General features: G+C 39.9%; 1 protein-coding gene across 1 annotated transcript in view; it reads right to left on the reverse strand.

Moving 5' to 3' along the window:
* The window catches only part of FREM3 (FRAS1 related extracellular matrix 3), a 113,049-nt gene extending 92,996 nt beyond the window's left edge, over positions 1-20,053 (reverse strand). The window contains 1 exon segment of the mRNA XM_075709437.1: positions 20,043-20,053. Coding sequence (XP_075565552.1) covers positions 20,043-20,053 — 11 coding nt within the window.
* Between the last annotated feature and the right edge of the window lie 4,447 nt (positions 20,054-24,500).

Raw genomic sequence — 24,500 nt, forward strand, 5'->3', positions numbered from 1 at the left:
CACATCATGATCACAGTTTCCTTGGAAGTCAACAGGAGTTTATCTTGAAAGGAACAGGGTAAGGATTAGCTGACACAGATTCAAGCAGGTAACTCATTTCAGTATTACCGTCAGTACTGTAATATATCAACTTCAGAACTTATTTAAAACATGTTTGCATTTGAAATTGGAATTTTTGTAAATGCAAACATGTCAATTTGCATATTTAAAAACCTAATCCCTGAAGGGATTGATGCCAGCAAGCTGTAGTGACCTGAGTTGTATTTGCATGGGAAAGTATACGCTCCTTCTATACAATAGGTAAGTTGTGCTGTGATTCCGCCTTGTATCTCCTGTGGTAATTGATATGTAGCCTGCTTCAGGAAGCCTCTCTGGAAAAGCTAAATCTTTATAAATGTTTATTTTGCATAGTTTAGATTATTCTATCAATATCAATCCAAAGCAGTAATGCTTTGATACTTTTGAGAGGGGAGAAAAGATGGGAAAAGAAGGTGATACCAAATTCTACCTGCTAAGCAGGTCTGTCTAATCCCTGTCAAAACTGTATCCAATGACAGAATGAAGCCACGTGTCTTCAAAGATTGCCAAGCCTGGCAATGGCTTGACAGCTGTTCATTATTTGGAAAAGGCAGCCTGAATGCAAGTAACTTCAGCTTTCACAGAAGCTGCATGACCGAGTGCTTAGTTGATTGAGAAAGTGAACTCATTTCAGAGTTGTTGTTATGGCCACCTGACTCAGTTTGAAGTGAAAAACGGTCTTAAATGCTGGCAAAAATTTTTCTCCGATGACAGAATAAAGCCATAAGAGCTGTATGAAACCCAGCAAGAAAAGAGGAATATAGCAGTCTGCATCAGGTCATTTTAAGTTAGGAAACTGGAAAACACAAAACTTGAGAATCAGGCCTATTATGACAAGTTTAATTACCGCACAGTTCAACAGATTTCTGCCTGTGCAAGTTTACCAAGTTACACAAGGAACTGATGTTTAGAAACTGCTTACTGAGCAAATTTCATGAGTAATTTCTTTGGTCTAATATGCTGGCCGCTTTGTATTGAAGTTTACATCTATGGTGAAGGAACGCTTAAAATTAGAGGCATCTGACCCAAGCACTTTTATCTTTCAGAGCTTCAGAAGCAGCATACTTCATTTAATTACCTTATCTGCTTTATAATTGTGTTGTGCTTTTGTGAGTAACAACTTATTCTTAGGGTCTGTTTAGACTTCCTGAGGTGCATGTTTATCACATGGTTTGCATACAACAATTGTTTTGTTTTACCATGTCTTAATCATGACATCTTTAAAGTTCAAGAATTAAGAGGAAGTATAAATCTAATCCCAGAAGTTTTGCATGATATATTATTGTCAGTTCTAAGTATCAATTCAAGTTTCCCAACCATAAAAATAGACAATCCTGTAAAATTTTGCCAAGTTCCTGTCATACCCTTTACAATCTATTTCTAGCCTTCTGACCTCAAACTAGGACCACACATGGCCCAAGAGGGGGAAAAAAAAAAAATCTGGTTATTTCTGTGATTCTTTTCTCTACACTTTGAGTCACAAGTGTTGAAAACTGGCAAAATAAACAGCTACAAACCTGCAAATACTTGATTACCACCCTTCACATCTACGCATCCAAATCCGTATAGTGGCAATTCAGGACTGCCTTGCCAGTTCCCCATGCATAAGCCATCTATGATGTCCAAAACACTTCATAAGAATCCCTCCCTGCCCCCCGCCCTTTGGAGTTCAAAAAATGCTCTGTCCCTGTTGTCTGACAGGTTATTAGAAAACTGAGTGCCACATGTTACTTCCCTCACTGGCTTCTTTTCCAACATCTGCAAATTTTTCTTCTGTTCTCAGGGAGAAATCAAAACTCCATTAAGGAGAAATTCTCCACATATGAAATGCATGACTGATAAAGAATAAAACTGAAACAGAAGGAAAACCAACCAAAATAACTAAGGAGGAAATAATAAATAAGGGAACAATTATTTTAAAAGTGCTTTTCTTCCTCTAACCTCAGGCTCACAGCACAAAGATTGGTATGGCAATAATAAGTTTTCTGTAGTCAAGTATAGTTGAGAATTATGTGTACTAATGCTATAACAATAAGTATTTACTGCTAATAGCTTTGCAGTTCACAGCTTGAGTATTTCCACTGCGAGCTGTGAAACACCATGAAGTCCTGTAGCTTATCACAAGGGCCTGCTGCATTTAAAGCTTACACCATATATGCAGCTATAGGTATGGGTGTGTGGGCAAGAGGAAAGGATGAGGCAAAAGAGAGTAAAGTGAGGAAAGTGCTTTGACAGTTCTTTAAACACATCTAAAGCTTAAGCATACATTTTTTGGAAATAAAGTCTATTGCATAGTACTCATGGAGATATTCATCTACTAGTTGAGAAGCTGAAGCAGCCCTAAGACACTTGGCTTTTTGTGTTCTCTGCCTTTGCAAGGATGGAAAATATCCATATTCCTTCTATAATCTCTAAAATAAGGTTATTTATTTATTGATTGAACTCACTAAAATTAGCACTGTTCTCCCCATTGCTATGTCTATATTCCATATGCTTTCCTATATTTCTTTGGCAGCTTTTCCCATAGTAGCACCCCTTCCCTCAAATCCACATTAACTGAGTATGGTAGTATTGTTACCCACCCAGAAAAGTACATCATCCTGTTTTACCATGGGAGAATTCAATCTGGCAAAGAAACACTTGGATATAAAAAGATCAAGTATTTCTTTCAGGCTAACTACAGTCATTAACGTAGTAGCGAGTTTAACAGTTGGTTGTAACTCCAGAAGTGTATTCTAGGTCTGCCGTAAACTACTTTGCTGGTAGAAATAATCAAGCTCACTGGTTTTAGGAGCAAATTACTCTCTCTAAATTGGAGTATACTTCATTTTTATTCGTAAGCTTCAACTTTACTATAGATGGTAAACACTACATTCATGAATATTTCTCTTTTTTTAATAAACAAAACTGTATTTTTCCAGGCTAGCTGAAGTTTTTCTCTGCTTTCAAAAAGGATTTTTTTTTTCCTAGTCTGCCAGCATCTCCTTGTTATCTCCTTCCCATTCCTTCCTGCCCAGTTCAGAGATGTTCTACTTTGAAAACTCCCCTTTAAGGATCAAATTAAGTATTTGTATTAATCATCCCAACAGACTACTCAAGTTTTTGTTTTTTTTTTAAATCATGATGCACCCTTTCCTGCAACCAACCTGAAATGTTTTAAAGAAAAAAAAAAAAAAAGCAACTCCTTCTCCAGAACCCCACAGCTTCTAGCATCCACTCCAATATGTTTTAACACATATGAAAGTAATATAAGCAGATAAACATATTAAAAGATAAGCCAATGATACTATCTCACACAATTATGTTTATCAAATGCATGCATTTGTCTGGAAGAGCGGGAGCTAAATCAACAACGTTCTGTATCCTTATGTGGAGGCTAAACTTGGCTTATGTAAGAACTTCTAATAACTGATAATTAAAACTGATAATTTAAAAAGACATAAAGAACATTATTGATATATGATAACACTATGTATATATACATATAAATGTACATACCTGGCTAGAATTTGGTCTGAAACGTTAATTTAAAATCTGGTTAGTACTAAACCAACAAAAAGAACCGATTTTCAAAAGCATATTATAGCTTGTAAATAATTAGATTTAACATATATTTTACAGTAAATTTCCATCTGTTTTAAAAGTGATAGCTAGACAACTGTCCTGCTGTCATTATCTCTATACTTTCACCTATTTGTATCCTGTGAATAGGTGGACAGATTGCTCCGTACTATGTGATGCATAAAAGCTTAAGATGGAAATCTGAGCCAGCAGTCATTCAGCAATGACAGACATTTTCCAGAGCATCTCCAGAAAATTTTGTAGAACAATGGTCTCACACAGTAAATCCTTTAAAAAAACAGAAAGAAAAAAGAATACTGTCGGAAATAACCTGTAATATCACTTTCATACAGGTATGTGATAGCTTGTTGTCATTTAATGGATTCAATATGCATGGTTACTCACAAAGGGCTCCTCTGGGATTCAAATCACTGGTGTTAAGCTTTTCCTTTCTATCTGCAGCGTGTCCCTATAAGCAAACTTAATGCTTGGTTGTAAATAGCGATGTAGAAAAACGTGTAGAATGTCTTTGCATGTGCTATCTTAAGACTTAAGTAGAAGTTTTTGTTAGCAATACACTGCAAAAGCATTATGGAAACACAAGCCTTCAAGCATTTGAAATCCAGAGTACTTTCACTCCTAAGTGAGCTGAGTATTGGTGACAGATCCAAGATTATGAAGCAAAGATCCCATGCACACAGTAAGTGTAGAGATATGCTAACTACCGTCACACAGACTAACCACAGTGCCAGAAGTAAGCAAAGGTATTGTCTGGGGTCACCCAACCTGTCAGCAAAAGGAAGCCCAGATTTGGAAGCCACATTCACAGGATACTGTGTAGAGCCAATAAATGCTGTAGAAATGCTTGCACACCCAGCCATACTCTTCATGGACATGGCCCGGTGAATTTGCCTTGTGCTGTTACACATAAACTTCCCACCTCAGTTCTCCAGCTACTAGAAAGCATCTGCTGTATTAAACTAACAACCAATTTTTAGAAGACATGCTTCAGGCAAAGGCAGTGCATAGCATCACGGTTTGGCTTGAGCAATAGCAGTAGAAGAGTCAATATTAACATCCTCATATTTTCTTTCCCGAGTACTTCTTTTTAGCCCATTATAGATTGAACAGAGATATCTCTTGTTTTTAAACAAACTTTTTTGTTTAGTTCAGATGAAGTTCAGACTTCATCCAGGGCATGTAAAATTATTCCCATTGATTTCACCAGGTTTTTGATCAGGTTGGTCATACTGCGCTTGGCAGCTAAACACAACACACATCCTACCTTCCTAAATGCCCAAAGGAACTGAAAGGGCAAAACACGTCTTGAGAGTAGATCTGAACAAGCATACCTACTAGTATTATTAGCATTCTGTTAGCAACCAGCATTTCAAATAACTGGAGGGAGACTGTGGTAAAATGCAGGTAAGAGAAAGGAGGGGTCATATGGACAATGCTGCTGCGGGGCAAAAGGTGTTTACAAAACACTTCCATATTTCTCTCGAAGACACTTGCTGAGGAAAAGTATAGTACAGTGACATGGTGCTCTTCCTCTTCTGGCCCTTTCCACTGTTTTCTGTTATCTTTGCAGTCTACCTCTCTGTTCTTCCTTTTCTCCACCACCACTAATTCTCTTGCATCCTTATTTACCTCACACAGCCCTGCTTGCATTTGTATGCGAGCCCACCCTACGCTTTGCCTACCAGAGATTGCCCTGGTGCCACCACTTTGCCATCTTTCCCTCCCAAGGCTACTGACACTGTTGAATTGAGCTTAATTTAGCAACAGTCAGGAGGATGAGGAATCATCTCTGAAAAGCTAAAGCTTTAATATGAGTGTAATGGAACACTACAGAATTAGAAAAGAGGTATAAAATTTACTGGAAGTAAACCAACATGATTCAGAGCAAGATTTTCAGGATCATTTGGATCGTTAAAAATGCAATTAGTTGTGTATGTAACTTTACATAGCTGATTTTTAAAATACTTCTGAAATTTTCAGTCTGTATGTCACACAGAGATGGTCAAAATGCTGACCTCTTTCCTTCCTCTCTCATCCCTCCAGTTTTTCTACTGGCATGGCCAAGAACTGTAAAGAATTGCCACAAAAAGGATATAGAATATACTGTCCCTTCAAGAGGGCCTGCCGACATTTTCATCAGGGTCTGCTGATCAATTTTGGGTTTGTGACAGATGACAGATTAGCAGCTGCAGGGAGTCAAACCTTGTCCTTGACTGCTTGCTCAGTCACCTTTATTACTAGTAAAATAGAAGGTGTCTTTGCACTGAAAACTACACCTGGAACAACAGATCATATCAGCTCTTCAGAGTATCTGTTCTCGAGACGAAGTTCCACACATGGGGGGGGGGGGGGGGGGGTGGGGAGGAAATCAATGGGCTCAATTTTTCAAACAGGATTATGGTAAACATTGAATAAAACCATATTATTCAGTTATTCAACTTTTTGGACAAACACAATTTGTTATACCTTCGGATGTATTTTTCACTTCTTTTTTTCAAACACACTGGAAATACCATTCACAAATTTCTTCTAACTGTAGAAAATTAAAAAATAAACTGCATCCTTTCTCGTATAACTTTGCGATACAACACAGATCACAAATTAGCTTTGTACCACCTACTATCTGAAACAAATGTTGAGAAAGAGATTTATAGATTTCAAGGAATATGGGATTTTAACTCTTATCTAAATACAGTTCATATTAAAAGTGACCAGGTTATTAAAAGAATTAGGACTTTTTTTCTGTGCTTCTAAAAATTCTGCAGCCCGAGTGCCTATGTTCTAAAACATGTCACTGATTCCTGAAGAGAAATTCTATTTAATTTTGATACATATTTCAGTTCTTCATCAACAGGCTCTCTACTGCCAACACTTTTTCTTTGCAGAGCTCTGGTCTCTCATTCAGAGTTGTAAGGAATGTTGTGGTGAATTTCTTTAATTCATTAGTAATTAATGAAAGGCAAAGAGGAAGGATTACTATCCTACATTGCCACACAGGAACAACCACCCAGGCAGACATAAACACACCTCCCATGTGATAATTACATAGCAGCTTTGGCTCCCAGTTTTATATATTACCTCACCATATATCATCCTGATTTAGGCTTTTATGGGTGCGAAGCGATTCATTTAAAATCATGGCAAATGCTTCAAAGTCCTATACCGTTTTAAAAGAAAGAGATGCTCCAGCTGTATGCAAGTGGAGTTTATGGAAAATACTGTGTTATGACCGATCAGGAAGATCAAATGCTTCCTATGTTGACAGGTACTGGTTGCACAGACTGCTTGATAAGGAAGTGCCTTTTCAAACATATTCTTTCTGCCTATCTGTAACGTCTTTTCTTGCTAAATTCACTTCCTCTCCCATACTACCATTACTGTCAAGTTTTTTAAAACCTGAAGTGTATCGCATTCATTCAATCATAAGCTTCACCAGGACTCCTGCCCTAAAGGACCTGGCTCAGGAACCTGCAATGTCATAATAGTTTTGCTGTTATCACCTTGACTCAATTCTTCCTTGTCACGGAGAATATCTGATACGAAAAATTCCCTTCAACATGTCTACATAATTGGACAGGAAACGCTCTTCCGATCTAACAAATGTTTGAGTCTAAAAGAGTATTCCCTTTCCTCAGCTGGGGAATTTGCTTTGCTACCTTCTGTACCTAAAGAACATATAGACACAATGAATAACACACTAAGAATTATTACACCAACCGACAACCAGATTACTGCATTTCTTCCACTGGCTTGGGAAATACAGCTCAAGTACAACTCAAAGTAGTAAATAGTCCTGTTGGCAGCAAGGATTCCGAGATTACCTTGTCTGAAACACACCAAGATTATTTGAAAACCAACAGACCCAAGCCCCTCAAACCCCTAAGCAACAACACATCTTTTCATAGCTCCTTCCTTTCTCTGCTGTCTTTATCTCACAAACAGTAAGACTAGCCAGCTTAAATGCTGCTTCTCTGTCTTCATATTTACACAGCCCCCCTCATTTGGAGACAAGGCAACCCACTCACGGAGAACAAGAAAGCCTCTCTTACTTCAGTTACCAGAAGCTGGTAGAAAACTGGTCAGGAGTGAAACATCTTTTTGTTTTCTGGCACAAATGGACAGATGCAAGTAAGATTAATAACTAACCCGCAGCTGGGCTTCTTAGCAAAAAATGAGTTTTGCAAGCTGTTATGCATCCCCAGCCTCCAGATACTGCTTACTGAAGCAGTGGTGATTTTTAAAATTTAAATCTCTGTAGCCCACTGGATGGAGTATCTGCACTTATGTTTTACTCCAAGGAACACCAGGATGGGAACCCAGTGGGCAAGTTATAAACAATATGACTGCGGGTGGTGGTTAATGCTAGGCTTGTACTTGTCTGATAGGCTAAAACCAGCACTGAAAATCTAGACTTTCTCTAGTTATTCGTAACAAAACAGCTTTCCCAAACCTCATGGGAAACTTTAAGGATATGTTCATAGGACTTCAAGAAAAATGCGTGTTCTAATTTGGTTTTGCTTCAGGCTTAGGCTGGGCTTGCTGTGGTCTATTGATAGATGCTTCCAACAGGGGTTTCTGGTTTGCATTTTGCTTGCTTGTTACTTTTGTAATAACTGTTGTTTTGATTGCTATGGAATACTGCCTAGCACCACACATTTCTCAGATCTAAAAATAAGTAAACTTACAGTAGCAACATAGTAGCACTTAGCTCATTCTTCAAAAGGCAGTCTGCAAAGCACTCCCTGGTAATCTAGGGCTGACTAAATAGCTCTAGCTCTTTCCTTTTACCCTGTTGCATAACAAAAGAAGCTGAAAATGTAAACATCTGGCTAATTTCTAAACAAGCAGCTCACGTATTCAAAACTAAAACTAGAACTCTGATTTCTGTGACAAGGAGAACAAAGTGAAAGCAGTGCCTGTGCCATCTCTCTGTACCACACTCTCGCCATCTCATTACAGAGAAGCTTTGAGCATTTCTGGATGAAAGTTCTACCGACTCTTTGCCACCCTTCAACAAGTAGCTTCATCACAGAGCTGAAAACTACCTTGGCTTAGAATGGAAGGATAGGTGAGAAGACGGCTAATTCACTAACTCCATTACCACACTCACCTCCTTAGCCACTTGAACATAAAGCACAAATGAATCTCAAGACTCTACTTTCTGGCTTTGCTAGACTTGCCTCGACTCAACTATATTTGGCTTGCCCTGTCCTGTCTTCTTGCCCCCCACCTCACACCTTCACTCTTCACTGGACTTCTGCCAGGGAATTTAGCTCATGGAGTGGAACAATACCCAACCAGGCATGAGCCACGGGGCAAAGACCTGTGTAACCCCAGCCCAGTCCCATGACAAGTGCCCCAGTACTGCTACAGCTGTACCAGCTGGACAGGGATCACTATTCAGAGGTTTTCTAGCCTCTCTGCAGTACAGAGAGAAAGAAGAAAAAATTCTGTCACGAAAATCCCTGTGGGATGTAGTATGAATGGGACTTAACAAGGCTTTCTACACTGCAAGAAATATTTCTCATTCTTAGAAAGCGTGAAGATTCGACATAGTGAGCTGCCTACTTTGAGGCTGCTTGCCCGACTGGTGTTTAGAAGAGTGTGTTTTGTAGTTTTTAAATGTTCTAATAAATGCATGATAACTGCATTATCTATATGGCAAGATGAGAGCATCGCACCGAAGGCAGTTTTATTCTTGCAGAAATTTCTTACTTATTGCCACAGCTGCAGTAGAGCCAAACAGTGGGAGTTTAGTATATAAGAACATAAGTTCTGTGCTTGAAGATCTCTCTATTAATTTTCTGTTTTAAGAGGATAATAGCAAGTGCTTCATTCTCTCTCCTACAAACTAGATTTCTAGTCATATGAATAGTTGTATGATTGTATTGTATGATTACTCTAGACCCTCTCCTGCATTTTAATTCACTGTACTGTGTGCCTCTTCATGCCTAACAGCTACACAATTCCATTATTTTATTTTATATCTGACTAGCTGCAAATACAGATTGATCATTGTTACCAATCCAATTCAGGAAGCAGTTAAATGACTTACTGCTATGACAAGCTCCATAAATGTTGCCCATGTTTTTCAAAGCAAGTATTTTTGCCTAAAGTCTCTTCAGAGATACAGTTACAACCAGACCAACCTGATGCTTCAAAATCTGGTTTGGATTTTGTTCCCTTTATCTATCTACCATCAACCTCCATTCTTGATTTGAGCGAATTCAGGTCACTCTATCACAAGATTTTCTCAGCTTGCTCTTTCTACTCCCCTTCAGTTTAAGCACAGCACAGATTTTTCTTCATTTCCCTGGAAGAATTTTCTAACAACTGTAACAAACATCTGGAGGACATCCTAATTTACAGGAAAGAGGAAAACAAATACCTAGTCTTTTGGCAAATCACCTGTAAAGTCAAATATTTCTGTCTGCACGAGAGCTTTGCTACATGAACAGCAAAATTCTGAGTTTTATGCTCAACTCTTGAACTTTATAATTTGTCCTACCAAATGTATTTCATCCCTTTCCATATCCTACAAGTTAGAAGTAATGTTTACATGCGCCCAAGCAACAAACCTGGATCAAGAGTTCAGCTTCTTAATCACTGCTATGCCTCATAAGCAGTTCTGCCCAAGAAAGTATCTGGTGCAACAGACATTTCCAACAGCACTTGCCCTAAAGCACATTCACTGGCACTTTAACTCAGGAGCCTTCAGAGAGCAAGAAAGAGGCCTGTTAAAAACTTACTGACAACTTAATAGAACTTGTAAATGATCTTACAGAGAGTAGAATAGTAGACTTTTCTAAAGCGACTCAAGAATGGGCATTGTATTGAGCGATGGACAACATTTATGTTTACTGGAATGGAACTTCCTCTGAGATTTCCAGCTTCAATAGCGGTCTACATTTTGGACTTTCAAACTCCACAGAGTAAAACTGCCAAGGTATGAAAAGCAAGTCACATGAAAAAATGCAGGATTGAACATTTCAATAGCACTTTACAATGTGTTAATTATTCAAGAGCTTAGCAACTGTGGAAATTGTCATCTACTATCTGTTTAAGCAGACAAACCATTTCAGGCCAGGTCCAACACATGCCAGCTATTACAGATCAAGAAGCAGTATGGTAGGGCAAAGGGTCAGATGCCCTTCTACTTAGATTCCACTTGGCTTAACAGGGAGATGAAGATTTTAATCCAAATGACCCTCACTAATGGGCTCAGACTACAGCATAGAGATGCCTCTGGTCTGCACTGTCCTTTGCAAATGTATCACAAAACTGTAGAGATGAATGAGATGTTCTCAACTGGAGATGCCAGGAAGCCTTTGCCAGGGTCTTGGCCGTATTGCACCGGGAGAGACAGACCTTGAAGTAGTGATAACAAGCTGTTCTCTTCTCACACCAGCCCACCTGTTCCTACAAATGTAATAATCTTACTAAAAGCTAGAGGATTTTTTAAAGAACTATTTTCTATTGGCTTTGAGCTCAAGTTGGTTTGCATTAGAAATGACTTCAAGACCCTGGCTAAACCTAAGGGTTTCCCTTCCTTCAAAAGGGAATTATATAAATCAAGACGGTGCCTGTTCCCATACTGATTTTCCTCCTCCTCCTCTTGCTTCTGCAAGACATATGTTCTCCAGTTTACCTAAAGGAGAAAAATTACATTTTCTTTTCGTTGGTCAAGTCAGCAAGGCAGTGCTCTGCATCTTCCCCTGACCACCATGAAAGAAGAAAGATTTCTGGCACCCCATTAGGAACACCCAGAATCATGATGTTCCCAATGGTTCATATAGTAATATACATACCAGGGTTTTGTTTGTTACTTTTCTGGCATACGCTCATTCTGTGTTGGCTGGATCAGCAGTATTTAGCAACTGTTCCTTGCTTATGTGGAAATATTTCTTGGATTAGAATTCAGTCTCTCTGTGCAGCTTATTTGTTGAACTATGCAGTAATAGAAATGTTATTTTGCCCTTAATCATTGTTAACAGAAACATAACCATGACCAAACTATCTTGGATATACATACGATATTCAATATCTTGTATAACAAAAGGCATTGTATTAAAAATTTCTACTGAGTGTCAATGGTTTTAGTTACAGCCTATAAAATTACACTTAATGAATCCCATAACGTTTCACTTACTAGCATTTCTGTCTATAACAAATACTGAACTGGGAACTGCTAGAGTACCACACTGATTCTCATAATAAAAGAGTTCATTGCAGTCATTCTACATAATCCTACATAACTCGTAGTTTCCAAGTTTGTGATCCTTTGATGCTTATTTGGCTACAAAAAGAAAGCAGTGTCTCCAGATAATGAAGAAAGGAAGGTTGTCCTGGACCATCTGAAGTCTGACAATATTTGATTCTTTCATTGCTTACAGCTAGGCTTGTAAAGGATCAAAAAGATTTTTGCAGGACTAGCTTAGTGTAAAGGCTTATTTCCGATTTGTAGCACAACCAGTGACCATGAAGAAGGTATTATCTTTGAGAAGCAATTGCACACAGTAATTAAAAAGGAGACTACAGATCATTTCATACAATAGGGAGAGGGAGTCGAGAGCTGTTTCAAAATGGAAACAACTTCTGCATGTATACTCTTAATTTTAGCCAGAAAGCTTGAATTCACCTAGAAGCTAAAGATGTCTGTTTACTGAAACTTTCAATTTATTCTTACTCTTTTTCACTTGTTCTGGAAATCAGCAGACACCCAGACTGCCATTAATGACTGCATCCAATTTCCTTCATGAAGCCATGCCTAATTATCCAAATGGTGCACTAAGACACAACAGAGTAAAATACATTAAAAAAGTTTGCAGCTTAGTTCTTCATTGAAATTTATCTCCACGGGAATGAAATTTTCCTCCTACTAGGATCTGAAGGGAGTGTCATACCATATAGAAATGGAGAAGAATCCTACTAAACAGTCTTCTAGCAATCCTTAGTATATATTCTTATTTTCAAAGGCACATTAGTGCAAAGCAGCAGGATGCATAGGCAGCTAAGCCCAGAATATCAAACACTGTTGAAAGAAGGGCATTTGGATCCCACAGAAAAGAACAAAAGAGACAGTGGCAGTCTAGGAATGCATGATGAGTCCTGTTTATGACAGATTAGTATCTATGCAGCTGAATTAAAAACAGGATTGAAACAAGGACAAAGATAAGACACCTGATGCATACTGCTTCAAAGGAATTCAGGCCTATTTTGGGCCTCATTTAAGTGAGACCAGCTTATATTTCCTGATCAGACCCCAGGATCGGGGGTATGTTATACCTGAGTCAGCAGCCTTGGGAAAGTTGTAAATAGGCTGTCAGCAGGCTTGGGGTTACACCAGGACCAAGGGAACCTGTCCCTTCTGACCCAGGGAAGAGAAAAGAGCTTGTGCTGAGCTAAGGGTAAAGTAAACTTGGTAAGGAAATTCATGTGTGGGATCCTGTTGTGAACATGATTTTCTTTTGGTAAAGAAATTAATCTTTGTGCAGAATGTGATTTCTTTGAATTATGATTGAAAAGTGGGCATTCCAATGACTTGGACTTACAGGATCATGAAGAGAGAAGTCTGAGACTAGGACCAGGGTCTGTGTGAAGAGAATAGAAAGGATGTCCAAAGGAGCATAAGCAACCACCTGAAATGCAGTTTTATATACGGAGGACAGAGAGCACCTCCCTTATACTGGGGGAAGAGAGCACCTCCATCCAAAACAGTGACTAACCTACCAGTGTACTTTGCTGGTTTGGGTCTGAGCTATGCATTTTACATTTCCTGGCTATTGCACGTACACATCCCATTTTCTGGACAAGCACTTAAAGAGCTAAAAAAAAGGTGAAGGTGGGCAGCAGCACCATCATTTTCACTTTTGCTTTAAAAGAAGGTCTCCATGCATATATTCTGTGGGTGAGCTGATCCTGCATGAAAGTGTTGAGCAAACTCTAAGTATATCTACTAGACTGGGACAGATAATTTTTAAAATGTCAGTCCCAGATGGCAGATGATTTCCCCCCCTCCCCCCCCAAATGAATGTGTGCACCCTGGGTATCCTCATTAAATTTGCAACTCTACTAATTACTAAATCTTGCTACTTATTTCCCTTTTGAGCTGCCTACATTGTAGATTCAAATTTGTACTCAGGGAAATTGGTAGTTTAGGTCCAAAGCAACAGAAGATTTCTATTTTAGACTGTACTCTCTGAGGTACCCTGTAGATGCCTATTTAGATTACATGAGCAAACAACATACTTAGACATCAAGGTAACTGCATGAAGCTTTACCTAGCCCTGAAAAAATAGTCCAGCCTGTGTAATCTGAATACAAAATATCTGCAGCACAGCAGGCTTAGAGAAGTGGATTCTGTTTATGTTAACTGAAGTGTTGCCAGATCTTCAGTGATCTGAGGTCGCACCTAGATCTAACAGGCTCTCTCTGTGACTGCGAGCAAGCCTTGCCTCACCCAGAGGTAACTCTAGACAAGGTAGTGCCCTGCGATGCTGCAAAGAACCACCATAAACACTCCCAGAAGCAGCACCGTGGCTTCAGTACAGAGCAGGGTCTCAGCTACTCAGGTGGCATGCACTGCCATGCAAAGGTGGCTAAGATTAGTTTGGCATAGCTGTGCATTGTTTCACATTCTTGACGAATACAGATCTTTAAGGTCTTACACTACAATGCCAGCCAAAAGCAAGAGGAGAACAGAAACGTGAAAAATAAGCTCTTGAGCTCTGCATCTCAGTGACCCAGCTATATAAACAAGAAATAGACCTCTGCCTCTTATGGCAATAACTGCTACCAAAAATCCTGTGCATTAACAGCATGTGAAGTGCTACCTGGAAAATCTTCACCATATTTTCACTGCTCACTTGATAGCTCTCAAAATATTCTGACTTGGCAAAGGGTAGAAAAATCATGATCAGAAAAATGCTTTCTAAAAAAAGCTTGATTTATGACAGATTCTGTTTAATTCTGTTTACAGAGAATCCTGCTGCTGGGAGAAATTGATCTTGGCACTGACACGTTAACATAAGGCTACCAAGGGTAAAAATGAACCATCAACATCACAGCTATGGGAATGCATAAGTAGTACCGGCTGCTAGGTTTATATGTAGATGTGCGTATTACTATACCACAACTACTCACAGTGATGCAAAATGTTTGTAGGAAGAGTTATTAGTGCTACTGAGACTATTCTTTTCAACCTCTTTACGTAAATAACAAAAATGCCTTGCTTTTTGCAACTATTTCTTCCTGCTAATTACTGGGGTAATACATGTTGAGCTTTGGATATTTTAAAACCTGGAGAATGCAAAAGATAGGAACACTTGAACTTCTTATTAACAAGAAATAGTCTGCTTTTCAAGGTGCCTTAAAGTATAAGATGACTATGAATTTCAGAGCTTATGTGGGTATTGGTCTGCAGCTACTCTGCTACAAACAAAGGACAGGCACAACAGAATGAGTTTATCCATCTCTCTGCCTTGGGCTTATTATTTAGTAAGACTATAAAAAGGGGAAATGAAGAAAGTGCTTAGCCCTACAGTAGTCAGCAAAAACATTAAGTGATTTTGTTTGTTTGATCTCTGAATCTTTTTAAGTAGTTACTAAAATCACCAACGTGCTGTCTGCATTAATTCCTCCTATGTTGAAGGGCTTGTTGTGATACAGTATTGCACCCCCAGTCACTGAAATAGAGCTATAGTAGGTTGGACTGCATCTCAGAATCACACAATATTGAAAGACTTGCAGGATGATAGGGAAGTCTCATATTAAAGTAAATGCAGTCACGAGCATATACTGACAATCTTTCCCTTGGGTTTTGTGGTTTCCCCTGCTTTCTGTTCTCTGACCATGGGCCATAGAAGAGAACTATCTGACTCTTCACTGCATAGCATGCAATGTTTCCATTTTCACATTCCCAGGTACAAATCTTAACCCTCAAAAGCTATACTGGACATTTATCAGCTGGAAGTATCACTTTCTTTGTTGGTAGAGATACACAAGTAAGCTTCGGACAGTCTAAGTACAGCACGTTCAGCAAAGACTTTCACCTGCCTCTAATTTGAAGACTGAGAAGTACAAGTCATACGCGATGTGTCTAGGGAGGAGGAAGTCAATCACTTGTCATCAGCTGATAAAGCCACAGAACAAGATGTTTGCTCCTGTTTTGTTTTCATTTGGTTTCTGTTTATTTTTTCAGTATGAGGGTAACCACTTCTGTAACAATAATATTTGCTAAATAAAGCATCACACTGCTTAGCTGCACGGTTTTCTCTAATAAAAGCATTTATTTTCTTGAACTTTTATTTCCTCTTCTCCTAAACACTGACATTCCCATTTAAACATGAGCTTATATATTAAGAAAAAGGCTTGGTTTGTACCCTTCTAGCTTACATATAAGGCTAGAGTTTTTAAAACTTGGAACTAAGCTAGAAGTTACTTGTTTCAGGAACACGATGATACAAGAAGATATTAAGACAGCTAAGTGTGATCATGAAACATGCTACAATTTGGTCTCAGAAGGAAACATGAGAAGGGGGAACACTCAGCTGATAGAGTTCTCTTATTATTATTAGCCTTTCATAAATGCTTTTTTTCAGCTGTTTCTCAGACATTCAATGCTTATCAAAACAACATATTTCAGCTAGAACAAATAATAGCTTTTCTCTTTTACTTGGGATTGTATTATTACAATTCCTCATGTGTGGTGAAATGCTCCTCCAAATAAACTGCAAATGGAAGCACGTTATTTATGCCATATGTGAGCTATATTAAAAATACATTGAAGCAGATCAGAGAAACTACAAGGTAAGTGGGATATGCTACATTTCACAAAAATCTTTTGGATACTGCCATGAACAAAGACAATGCTTACACCATAAGTTCCTCCTGAAAGGAAAAGAAAAAAAATTCTTATATATGAGGTCTAAGCATGTGAGGCTTATGTCTGTATATTTAGCTTTTCAAAAACCAAACGACACTAATATCACACCCAGCCTTTCCAAAACCCAGGCTGTAGAAACCCTTCTGGGTTAGCAAGAGCTGACAGTAATTCTAGCAGTCAACACTGCCCCCCAGTGCGGGTTGTTTCAACTTCATTCTACAATGGCTTCCTTTTTCAGGGTTAATAAATACATTTTGAGTGCATTGTTGGGTATGCCATTCCATGACTTCATTTAACTTATCTTTATTTTAAGAAAATAACTTTAAAAGCTAGTGTTTATCAACTGTCACTCTCCTCCTTTCTATGAATTACTTCAAAAATATAAAGGAATGTGTAAATATAAGAATATTGGGTTTATCACTTATATTTGCTTTATGTTGTGTTCAGTATTTTTCAAAAATTCTACAGGCCCAGTGGATCAGCTTCACAGATGATGTATAATATGGTGTAGATTTGCTTTCTGCAATTACATTTCTATATATTTTATCTATATGCAAATCTGATAGTGCTTGCAGAGGTTTATCAAAAAGCCGGCAGAACATACTCATTTAAGCACATATGTGTCTCCTCAGTGAATGCCATGAGCTTGTGCATGAGAAGAGCAGGTGTATTCATTCACACATAAGGACCTAATACAAAACTCACTGACACCAACAGGAGTCTCTTCAGTGGACTTCATGAGAGATGAAGGACTTCATACTTTCATATACTGAGCACTCAAACTGCAATCTAACACAAATCCCACAAAATACATCCAGAAAGCATCAAACTCTACAGAAGCAGTTCTGCTGAAATCAAGAGTCTTCAGAAGGCAGTGTTATGAGCCTGTGAGCATCTGCCCTACCCACCACCTCTAAACTGTTCTACCACACCAGCATCCCTGTGCAGTCAGGCTATGGACCACCACACAGCCAAGCTAGTTAGCATTATCTCAGCTGGGCAAGCAAAAACATTGTGAGGTTAGCGACAGACAGAAACGTTCTGCAAGAACCTTGGCAGATCTTAAAAGACAGTGAAGAGAATCAAAACGTTGTTACGCTACCATCCCAGCAGATTTCTGATAGCCCATATAGTATAAAAAAAAAAAAAAACTTTCAAATCAATAACCCCCTTCACCAGCCTCAAAGCATTAGGAGCTGTTAATCTCTAAATAATAAATCTCAATTCATCTCCTAGTCAACACAATGCGTGCATATACACAAACAAACATCTCGATATCATTTAGAAATAACTGGGTTCATTATAGGCATAGCTGATTTTAATTTATTACTGAATTATCTTTTTATTCACCTAGAACATACTACTGAATTTCAATCCTGAATTGCATTAAAAGATAGCATTAATGCAACACTAAGTTAGCATGTTCAAATACTCCCAATCAACAAGTTGCAGAAAGGTTAATTTAGCCACATATTCTCTGTATTTTATATTAACATATTGAACAATTACTGAAGCTTGCATTCATAAGGAAAAGAAGGGGTTCCCCGAGTACTTTTGCTGCTAACAATTGAAAGTTTCCATAAGTTTTGACTGAAATTGAAATAAAGTTTCCGCATGATTATCATTTAAGATCACCTATGTGTGTCTGCAAGATTTCAATATTTCTGCCGTTGCCAAAAACACTGTAGAGAGTAACTTCCGCAGCCCAAAACGTATAGAGCTTTGTGCATGAACCCATACATACCTCAGAGATCAAGGAAACAGAGCTGGTCAAAACTGTCCATGTGCTTTTTGCAGATTTTGTACAAACACTTCACTACACCTCTGTGTGAACATTGTGCTATGTTCCCGTGTCACACAGGACATTCTTTTAATATAAAGAAGCATGTATTTTCCCAGATTAAGACAGTTCCCAGAATCATTCAAGGAAATGGTAGCATGAAGGAAAAGGTTAGCACCAAGAGCAGTGTGGTCCAAATACAAACTATAGTATAGTAAATCCAGTATAAAATTAAATTGTAGCTTGCTAAAAATTATTCTGATATTAGTTTTCCTAAGAGTTACAGCACGTACGTTGGAGAACTGAAAGTATTATGGAAATACAGTGTTTTGCTGGTCTAGGAGGAATAAGAAATACGGGTTTGACCTGCATGTGTGGAGCTGAAAAATTCATTCTGAGACTGGGGGAGGGGGGGAAGGGCAAGCCCCAAGGTGCTAATGACAACTCACTAAATAGCATGAGACAGTCAAGGTGCTGTAATTCTCTACCAAAAGATACCCTAGAGAAGAAGGCTAGAAAGCACATTACAATCAAGAAGAAAAGTAGGTAGGCTACAATTTACTCTTCAATTGTCAGGAGAAAAATGAACGATCCCATTGTGTCCAGCCACTACAAAACAGCTGTTCTGCGATGCTGGTGTTTGTAGCTGTACTTGGCCACCAGGCCATGAAGCAGCCATGTTCTCAAACACCCTCCTTTCCTACATTATGTGGTGCAAACCCCTCAGTTCTGGTGTACACCATTACACCGAGTTCTCTGGTTTGGTTTGTATTTCGTCTGATCTTCGAGTGAATAAATTCTGATGGAATTGGAGCTCAGCTTGGCTTTACTTCTCCTCAAGCCCCAGCTGGCATCAGCAGTTGTTCCCTGTCCTTCTATTGCCAGCAATACGGGAGGTTTCATGCCAGGCAACTGCAACTGCTGGTGTCAAGGGTCAGCTCCAGGGCCTCTTGTCTTTGTCACCAGCTCTCACAGCTGGCTGGCATCAATTTATTCTATTCTTTCAGTTTACAATCAGCTTGAGACTTTCTTCCACACAAAGTTTGCTTCCCCCTGTGACCTCAGTAACCTTTACTTGAAATAATTTATATTGCTAAGTCCTGAGGTAGTTTGGCTGTGCCCCTGGGCATCGAATCAGTTTCTGCGTCCTTTCAACAACCTTGTGTATGTATACACAGTTGTCAGATGCCATCAAGTGGCAGAACACGTTTCACAGTTTTCTATTCTGTGCTGACACGTCCCCAGTATCGACCCCTGCGGTATCTCACTAATGACTGGCCTCCAGCTGGACTTCATGTTACTGAACATAACCCTTTGAGGCCAGCAGCTCAGCTGGTTTTCAATCCACCTCACTGTCCACTTATTTAGTCTGTACTTCATCAGCTTGCCCATGAGGATGTTATGGGAGGCAGTGTCGATAGCTTTGCTAGAGTCGAGGTAAACAACATCCACTGCTCTCATCTCCTCCACCAAGCCAGTCATCACATTGGAGAAGCCTATCCCGTTGGTGAAGGATGACTTGGCCTTCATAAATCCTTGCTGACTACCCCGATAACCATCTTGTCCTCCTTATGTTTGGAAACTGCTTCCAGGATTAGTTGCTCCATCACCGCCCCAGGGATCAAGGTGAGGCTAACCAACTGGTAGTTCCTTGGGTTCTCCTTGCCCTTCTTGAAGGCAGGGGTGGCATTTCTTTCTTCCAGCCCTCAGGAATCTCACCTGATCGCCATGACCACTCCAAGATTATTGAGAGCTGTCTCTTAGTCACTCTTCACACAACATTAGAAATGTCTCTGTTCTGGATTTATTAGTTGTGGGCTCCTCATTCCTCATTTTTAAGGAGGCTATAATAGCAGTGTAGAAAGCAATCCCCATTTTTAATTTTTCACAGATAAACCTTTTCACTGGAGCACCAGTGGAATGAATACTAATTTACAGATTACTAGTCCCAAGGTGCTAATGACAAGTCACTAAAGAGCATAAGACAATCAAAATTATATCACTCCATCTGGTGCAGGCAAAAGCTGAATGTCTACTTCAATAATGACCATGACACAGAAACATTTTGCCATTGTTTTGCATGTTCCCTAAGAAAAAGACCTGAAGGAAAAAATGCTGGTTTTGTACTTGACCATTCTCCAGAGGCATTTCTTGACTTGAAATCTGAGACCAGTTCTCTGATCACTATCTTCCAACACAACCTCATTGCTCCAAGTCATTCCAGTGGATAGCTAGAAGCCTCCGGAAAAACAGAAATTCAAATACGTTCAGGAATGATGATAAGAGTACCTCATTGGACAATGTTCTAAGAATTTTAGTGAAACTGGGGTTACGCTACAGTATAGCTCTATATCTTACACAAATGAGTTCTCTTAGTAGAAAAATAAAATGTTAATTTACAAGCCGTCTGCCCTCCATTTTTCCTCAGGAAATTCTAAATCTCCAAGATGATAAATCACTTTGCCCTTCAGTTCTTTCAAATAAAAATGCTGAAGTCCTATTATGCTTTTCTAGGGCTCAAGCTACAGAGAAAAAAGTGGGAGAGCTTTATTCTCTGCAACAAGCCTGCAATGAGCCTGTGGGGAGGCAGTTTATGGCAAAAGTAGGAGAAACATTGTACTACAGACCCAGTCAGAGAGCCCTGAAGTAGGCTGTTCTTCCCTTTGAAATATTTTTTTCTTTCCTCCCACTTTAGTCTATCTTTGCATAATCTCTTTTATTTTGTTCAAGTGAAGCAGCAAGAAATTCCCCCTCCTCTCTCTCTTTTTTTTTTTTTTTTTTTTAAAATTGAGAAGAACTGCTCTCTCACTCAACCTCTGGTGGGAAAAAGCACAGACTGAGGCACAGTCCTGGCTCGCTTCTCCCACATTATTCACTCTGATGCAGTTAGAAGCCAATGCGCACTAATTGCTGTGATCTCTCCATTTGGCTTTTAACTTAAATAGCCATCTGTAGGAGAATCTCAGCTGCTTTCAGCAGCCAGAAGCACTTGAAAACAGCAGCCCCCTAACATTGTTTAATTTTTACAACTTTGAGGTCACGAAAGAGACCACTAACTGTTTCAATGAAACTCCATAGGATGGGCTTGGCTGGATGATTTGTTTCTGCTTTAGGATTTAATTTGAACAATATGGACTTATCCCCATTAGCATAAAATAAATCAGCACTTTGCAGTAGTTTCCCACGCATCACTTTCAACAGGCTGCCAACTTTAGGATCATGTGGATAGATGACAAGCACTCAAACTACTTACATCTATTAGAGTCCATTGGTCACATCAGCTCTTGGTTTTGATCATTCTTTAAGTTGCATATCACTGTTACTTACTTCCCACAGTCACCAGGTTTAATATACACACACGCCTTGTAATTCAGCCACAGAGCATATTTAGACAGTCATAAATTCAAATCAGGTAGCAGGGGTTTGAATAATATAAGACGTTTTCCCTCAGCAAGGCAGTTATTTGAAATACACCATAGCTATACTTGCAGGATTTCAAGGAGATCAAGTATCAGAATTCATATTTTCCTTCCCTAGCTTTCCATATTCATGTTAGCACATAAAATGCTGCTTTATATATAAATGATTTTGTTCCATAAGTCTAACTGAGATTTTGAGATTTACTGAACTAGAATCCAGTTATGTCAGTTCATCTTCAAAATAATGTGGGATGAAACAACTGATCCAAGTTAATAAAGGTAAGCTGTTGAGCTAGCTAAAGAACAGGATATTTTTCAATTAAAGACTTTCAGGTTTCTTCTTCCCCCCACACCACCCCTGCCATATTGTACTGTGCCACAGGAAACATCACAAGGAGGCAAGGAAATGCACTGGATCTATGCAAAAATCAAAAAATTAGCATGTTCTAGATGCCCCTACCCCTTATCAGCTGTACCACCCCACACCCTTACCGATCATGAGGCACACAAGGCTGCACGCAAATGCAGTTTGAGGGAGGTCAACGCTTCACGGACACTTTGGTTTCACACAGGTGGCCTCAGCCCCAGTGCCAGCATGGTGCAACACAACATGGCCACCACCCCAGCACGCTAGTCCAAAGCTGCCTCCGCACCCTTTCTCAGCAGCCCCTGAGGCTCTGTGGTGCCCCCAACCCCTTCCCCACAACCGTACCCTGCTGTGAGCTTTCTGCGTTTGGCCACACAACGCACCCCTCACCCTCAGGAGGGCAAGCAGCACCAAGCCTGCCTGCCCCTGTAATGGCGGGCCTCCTGCCTCCCCCCAGGGCTGCCTGCCTGGCCCACTGACCCATCCACACAGCCCAGCCCATTCCTGGGGAGCTTTTCACCATTTTCTACCCAAAAGAATGGGAGCAGCCACTCACCTCGTGCTGTGGGATGGGGCAGCAAGCTCTTCGCAAAGCCATCTGGCTTTTCCAAGGCAGGGGGCCTGGTGCCACAGCTGGCACCCATCAGACCGATGACCGAGGGGCCTGTCTGCTCAGGGGAGGCCAGCAGCAGCCTCTTGAAACGCTTTTCAGCTGCCTCCAGGGAAAGCCCAAATAAGACAACACATTTCTTAACTACAGTAATCAATATGGTGGCATGTAAAATGCTGTACTTCTCCACCTCAGTGAGCTGTTCACCATTTAAAAAAGAAAAAAACCCACAGAAAAATTAAAAGTTATCCCAAACTTTTCCATTATGCCTACGCCTATTACATTTCTCACCCGTATCTGACACCGAGAAGGGGTCAGTACTGCCGGAGGAGCCTCGCTAGTCAGGACACTGCCAGGAGCAGCGTATTTTCGGGCAGTAATGCAGCCACAGGTGTTTGAGCCGCCAGCCTGGTGACGTACAGAGGTGATAACCCTCGATGGAGCAAAACCAGTCTTTTGTACTTACTTTTGAAACACAGAGGAGCCCTACTGGGGACCTGCGTGACTGGTTTCCCTAAGATGCATGCTCAGTGATTAACGCCTAATATATGCTGGGGCGGGAGGGAGCCCTGGCAGTTTGGGGAGCTCACATCAGAGAAGCTGCCGAAAGCCCCGACTGAGCCGCCTGCGCGAAGAGGGGCGAGCACAGGAATTACCGCATCTGTACAGGTCGTCTCAAAGAGCCCGTGCTTTCTCCCCTGGCCTGGCTGCGTTGGGTAGGATCCCTCCCCACAGTCTGCTTTTAAATACCTGAGCCCCCCTGGACGCTGCCGTCCAGTCCTGCACCAAAGGAGGCAAGACAAAAAGCGGGTTCACGCCAAAGCGGCGTGACGGGATCCGCAAGCATCCCTGCAGTCAGTCTTGCACTTACTGCTTGATACGTTTCCTCACATGCAAAACAAAGCTAAGTAAGTACACACAGTTTTCAGTTGTGTAACCATGAGTTTTGCATACCAAGAAACCACTTAAAAATAACCACATTTTCTGGATTTTTTTGTGAAGCGGGTATGTCCTAAACTATCGATGCGCTGAGACACAGGCTACAAAGGTTTGGGGAGATTTAAAAGAAAGAAAGAAAAAAAAAGATAAAACTAATCAGAAACTGAACTAGGGCATAGGCAGGAAAAGCATGTGATTCCTGGCTCTGGGTCCAGCAGACAGTGTTGGCGATCTTCTGGGTGTGTCTGTTGTGGAGAGAGTTTCTACAAACAGTTTTGCAAACTACAGCAGAGGTCAAAATATTTACAAAACATTCAGAAACACAGACTGTCACTCAGCTTTCTGCACCGAGTGAAAATATGTATCCTATCCACGTTAACGGGCTTTACCTATACCTAGACATTTCTATGATCATCTTTTCAGATCCAGTTATCTCCAGTCCAAATTATCTGTAATGCTTCTTGTCTAGACCAGTCTGTATATTGTATATGTAAACTTACATGCCAGTTTTAGTTACGAAAGAAAGATGGACTTGCTGAAAAAAGCTGTTGAATGTGTATCTAAATACTACAATAAAACAAACTGCAGATGCTTCTCTGAAAACCATGACAGATTAAATATGCACATTTTTTCCTAAACACTTCATGTTTCAATTGGCAGCTATAAGCCAAATTACTCTGCCTAACCCCAAAACAACACTTATACAGAAGCATCAAAATTTCATGCAGAAAAGTTTTTTGAAAATGAGGGGATTTTTTCTTAAGACTTTACATGGATAGACTAAACATCTCTAGATTTTTTAAAATATACAAAAATCAGATGCTGTCCACCTGCTAATCACT

The sequence above is a fragment of the Pelecanus crispus genome, chromosome 4 (assembly GCF_030463565.1).
Source record: "Pelecanus crispus isolate bPelCri1 chromosome 4, bPelCri1.pri, whole genome shotgun sequence".
Classification (NCBI taxonomy): domain Eukaryota; kingdom Metazoa; phylum Chordata; class Aves; order Pelecaniformes; family Pelecanidae; genus Pelecanus; species Pelecanus crispus.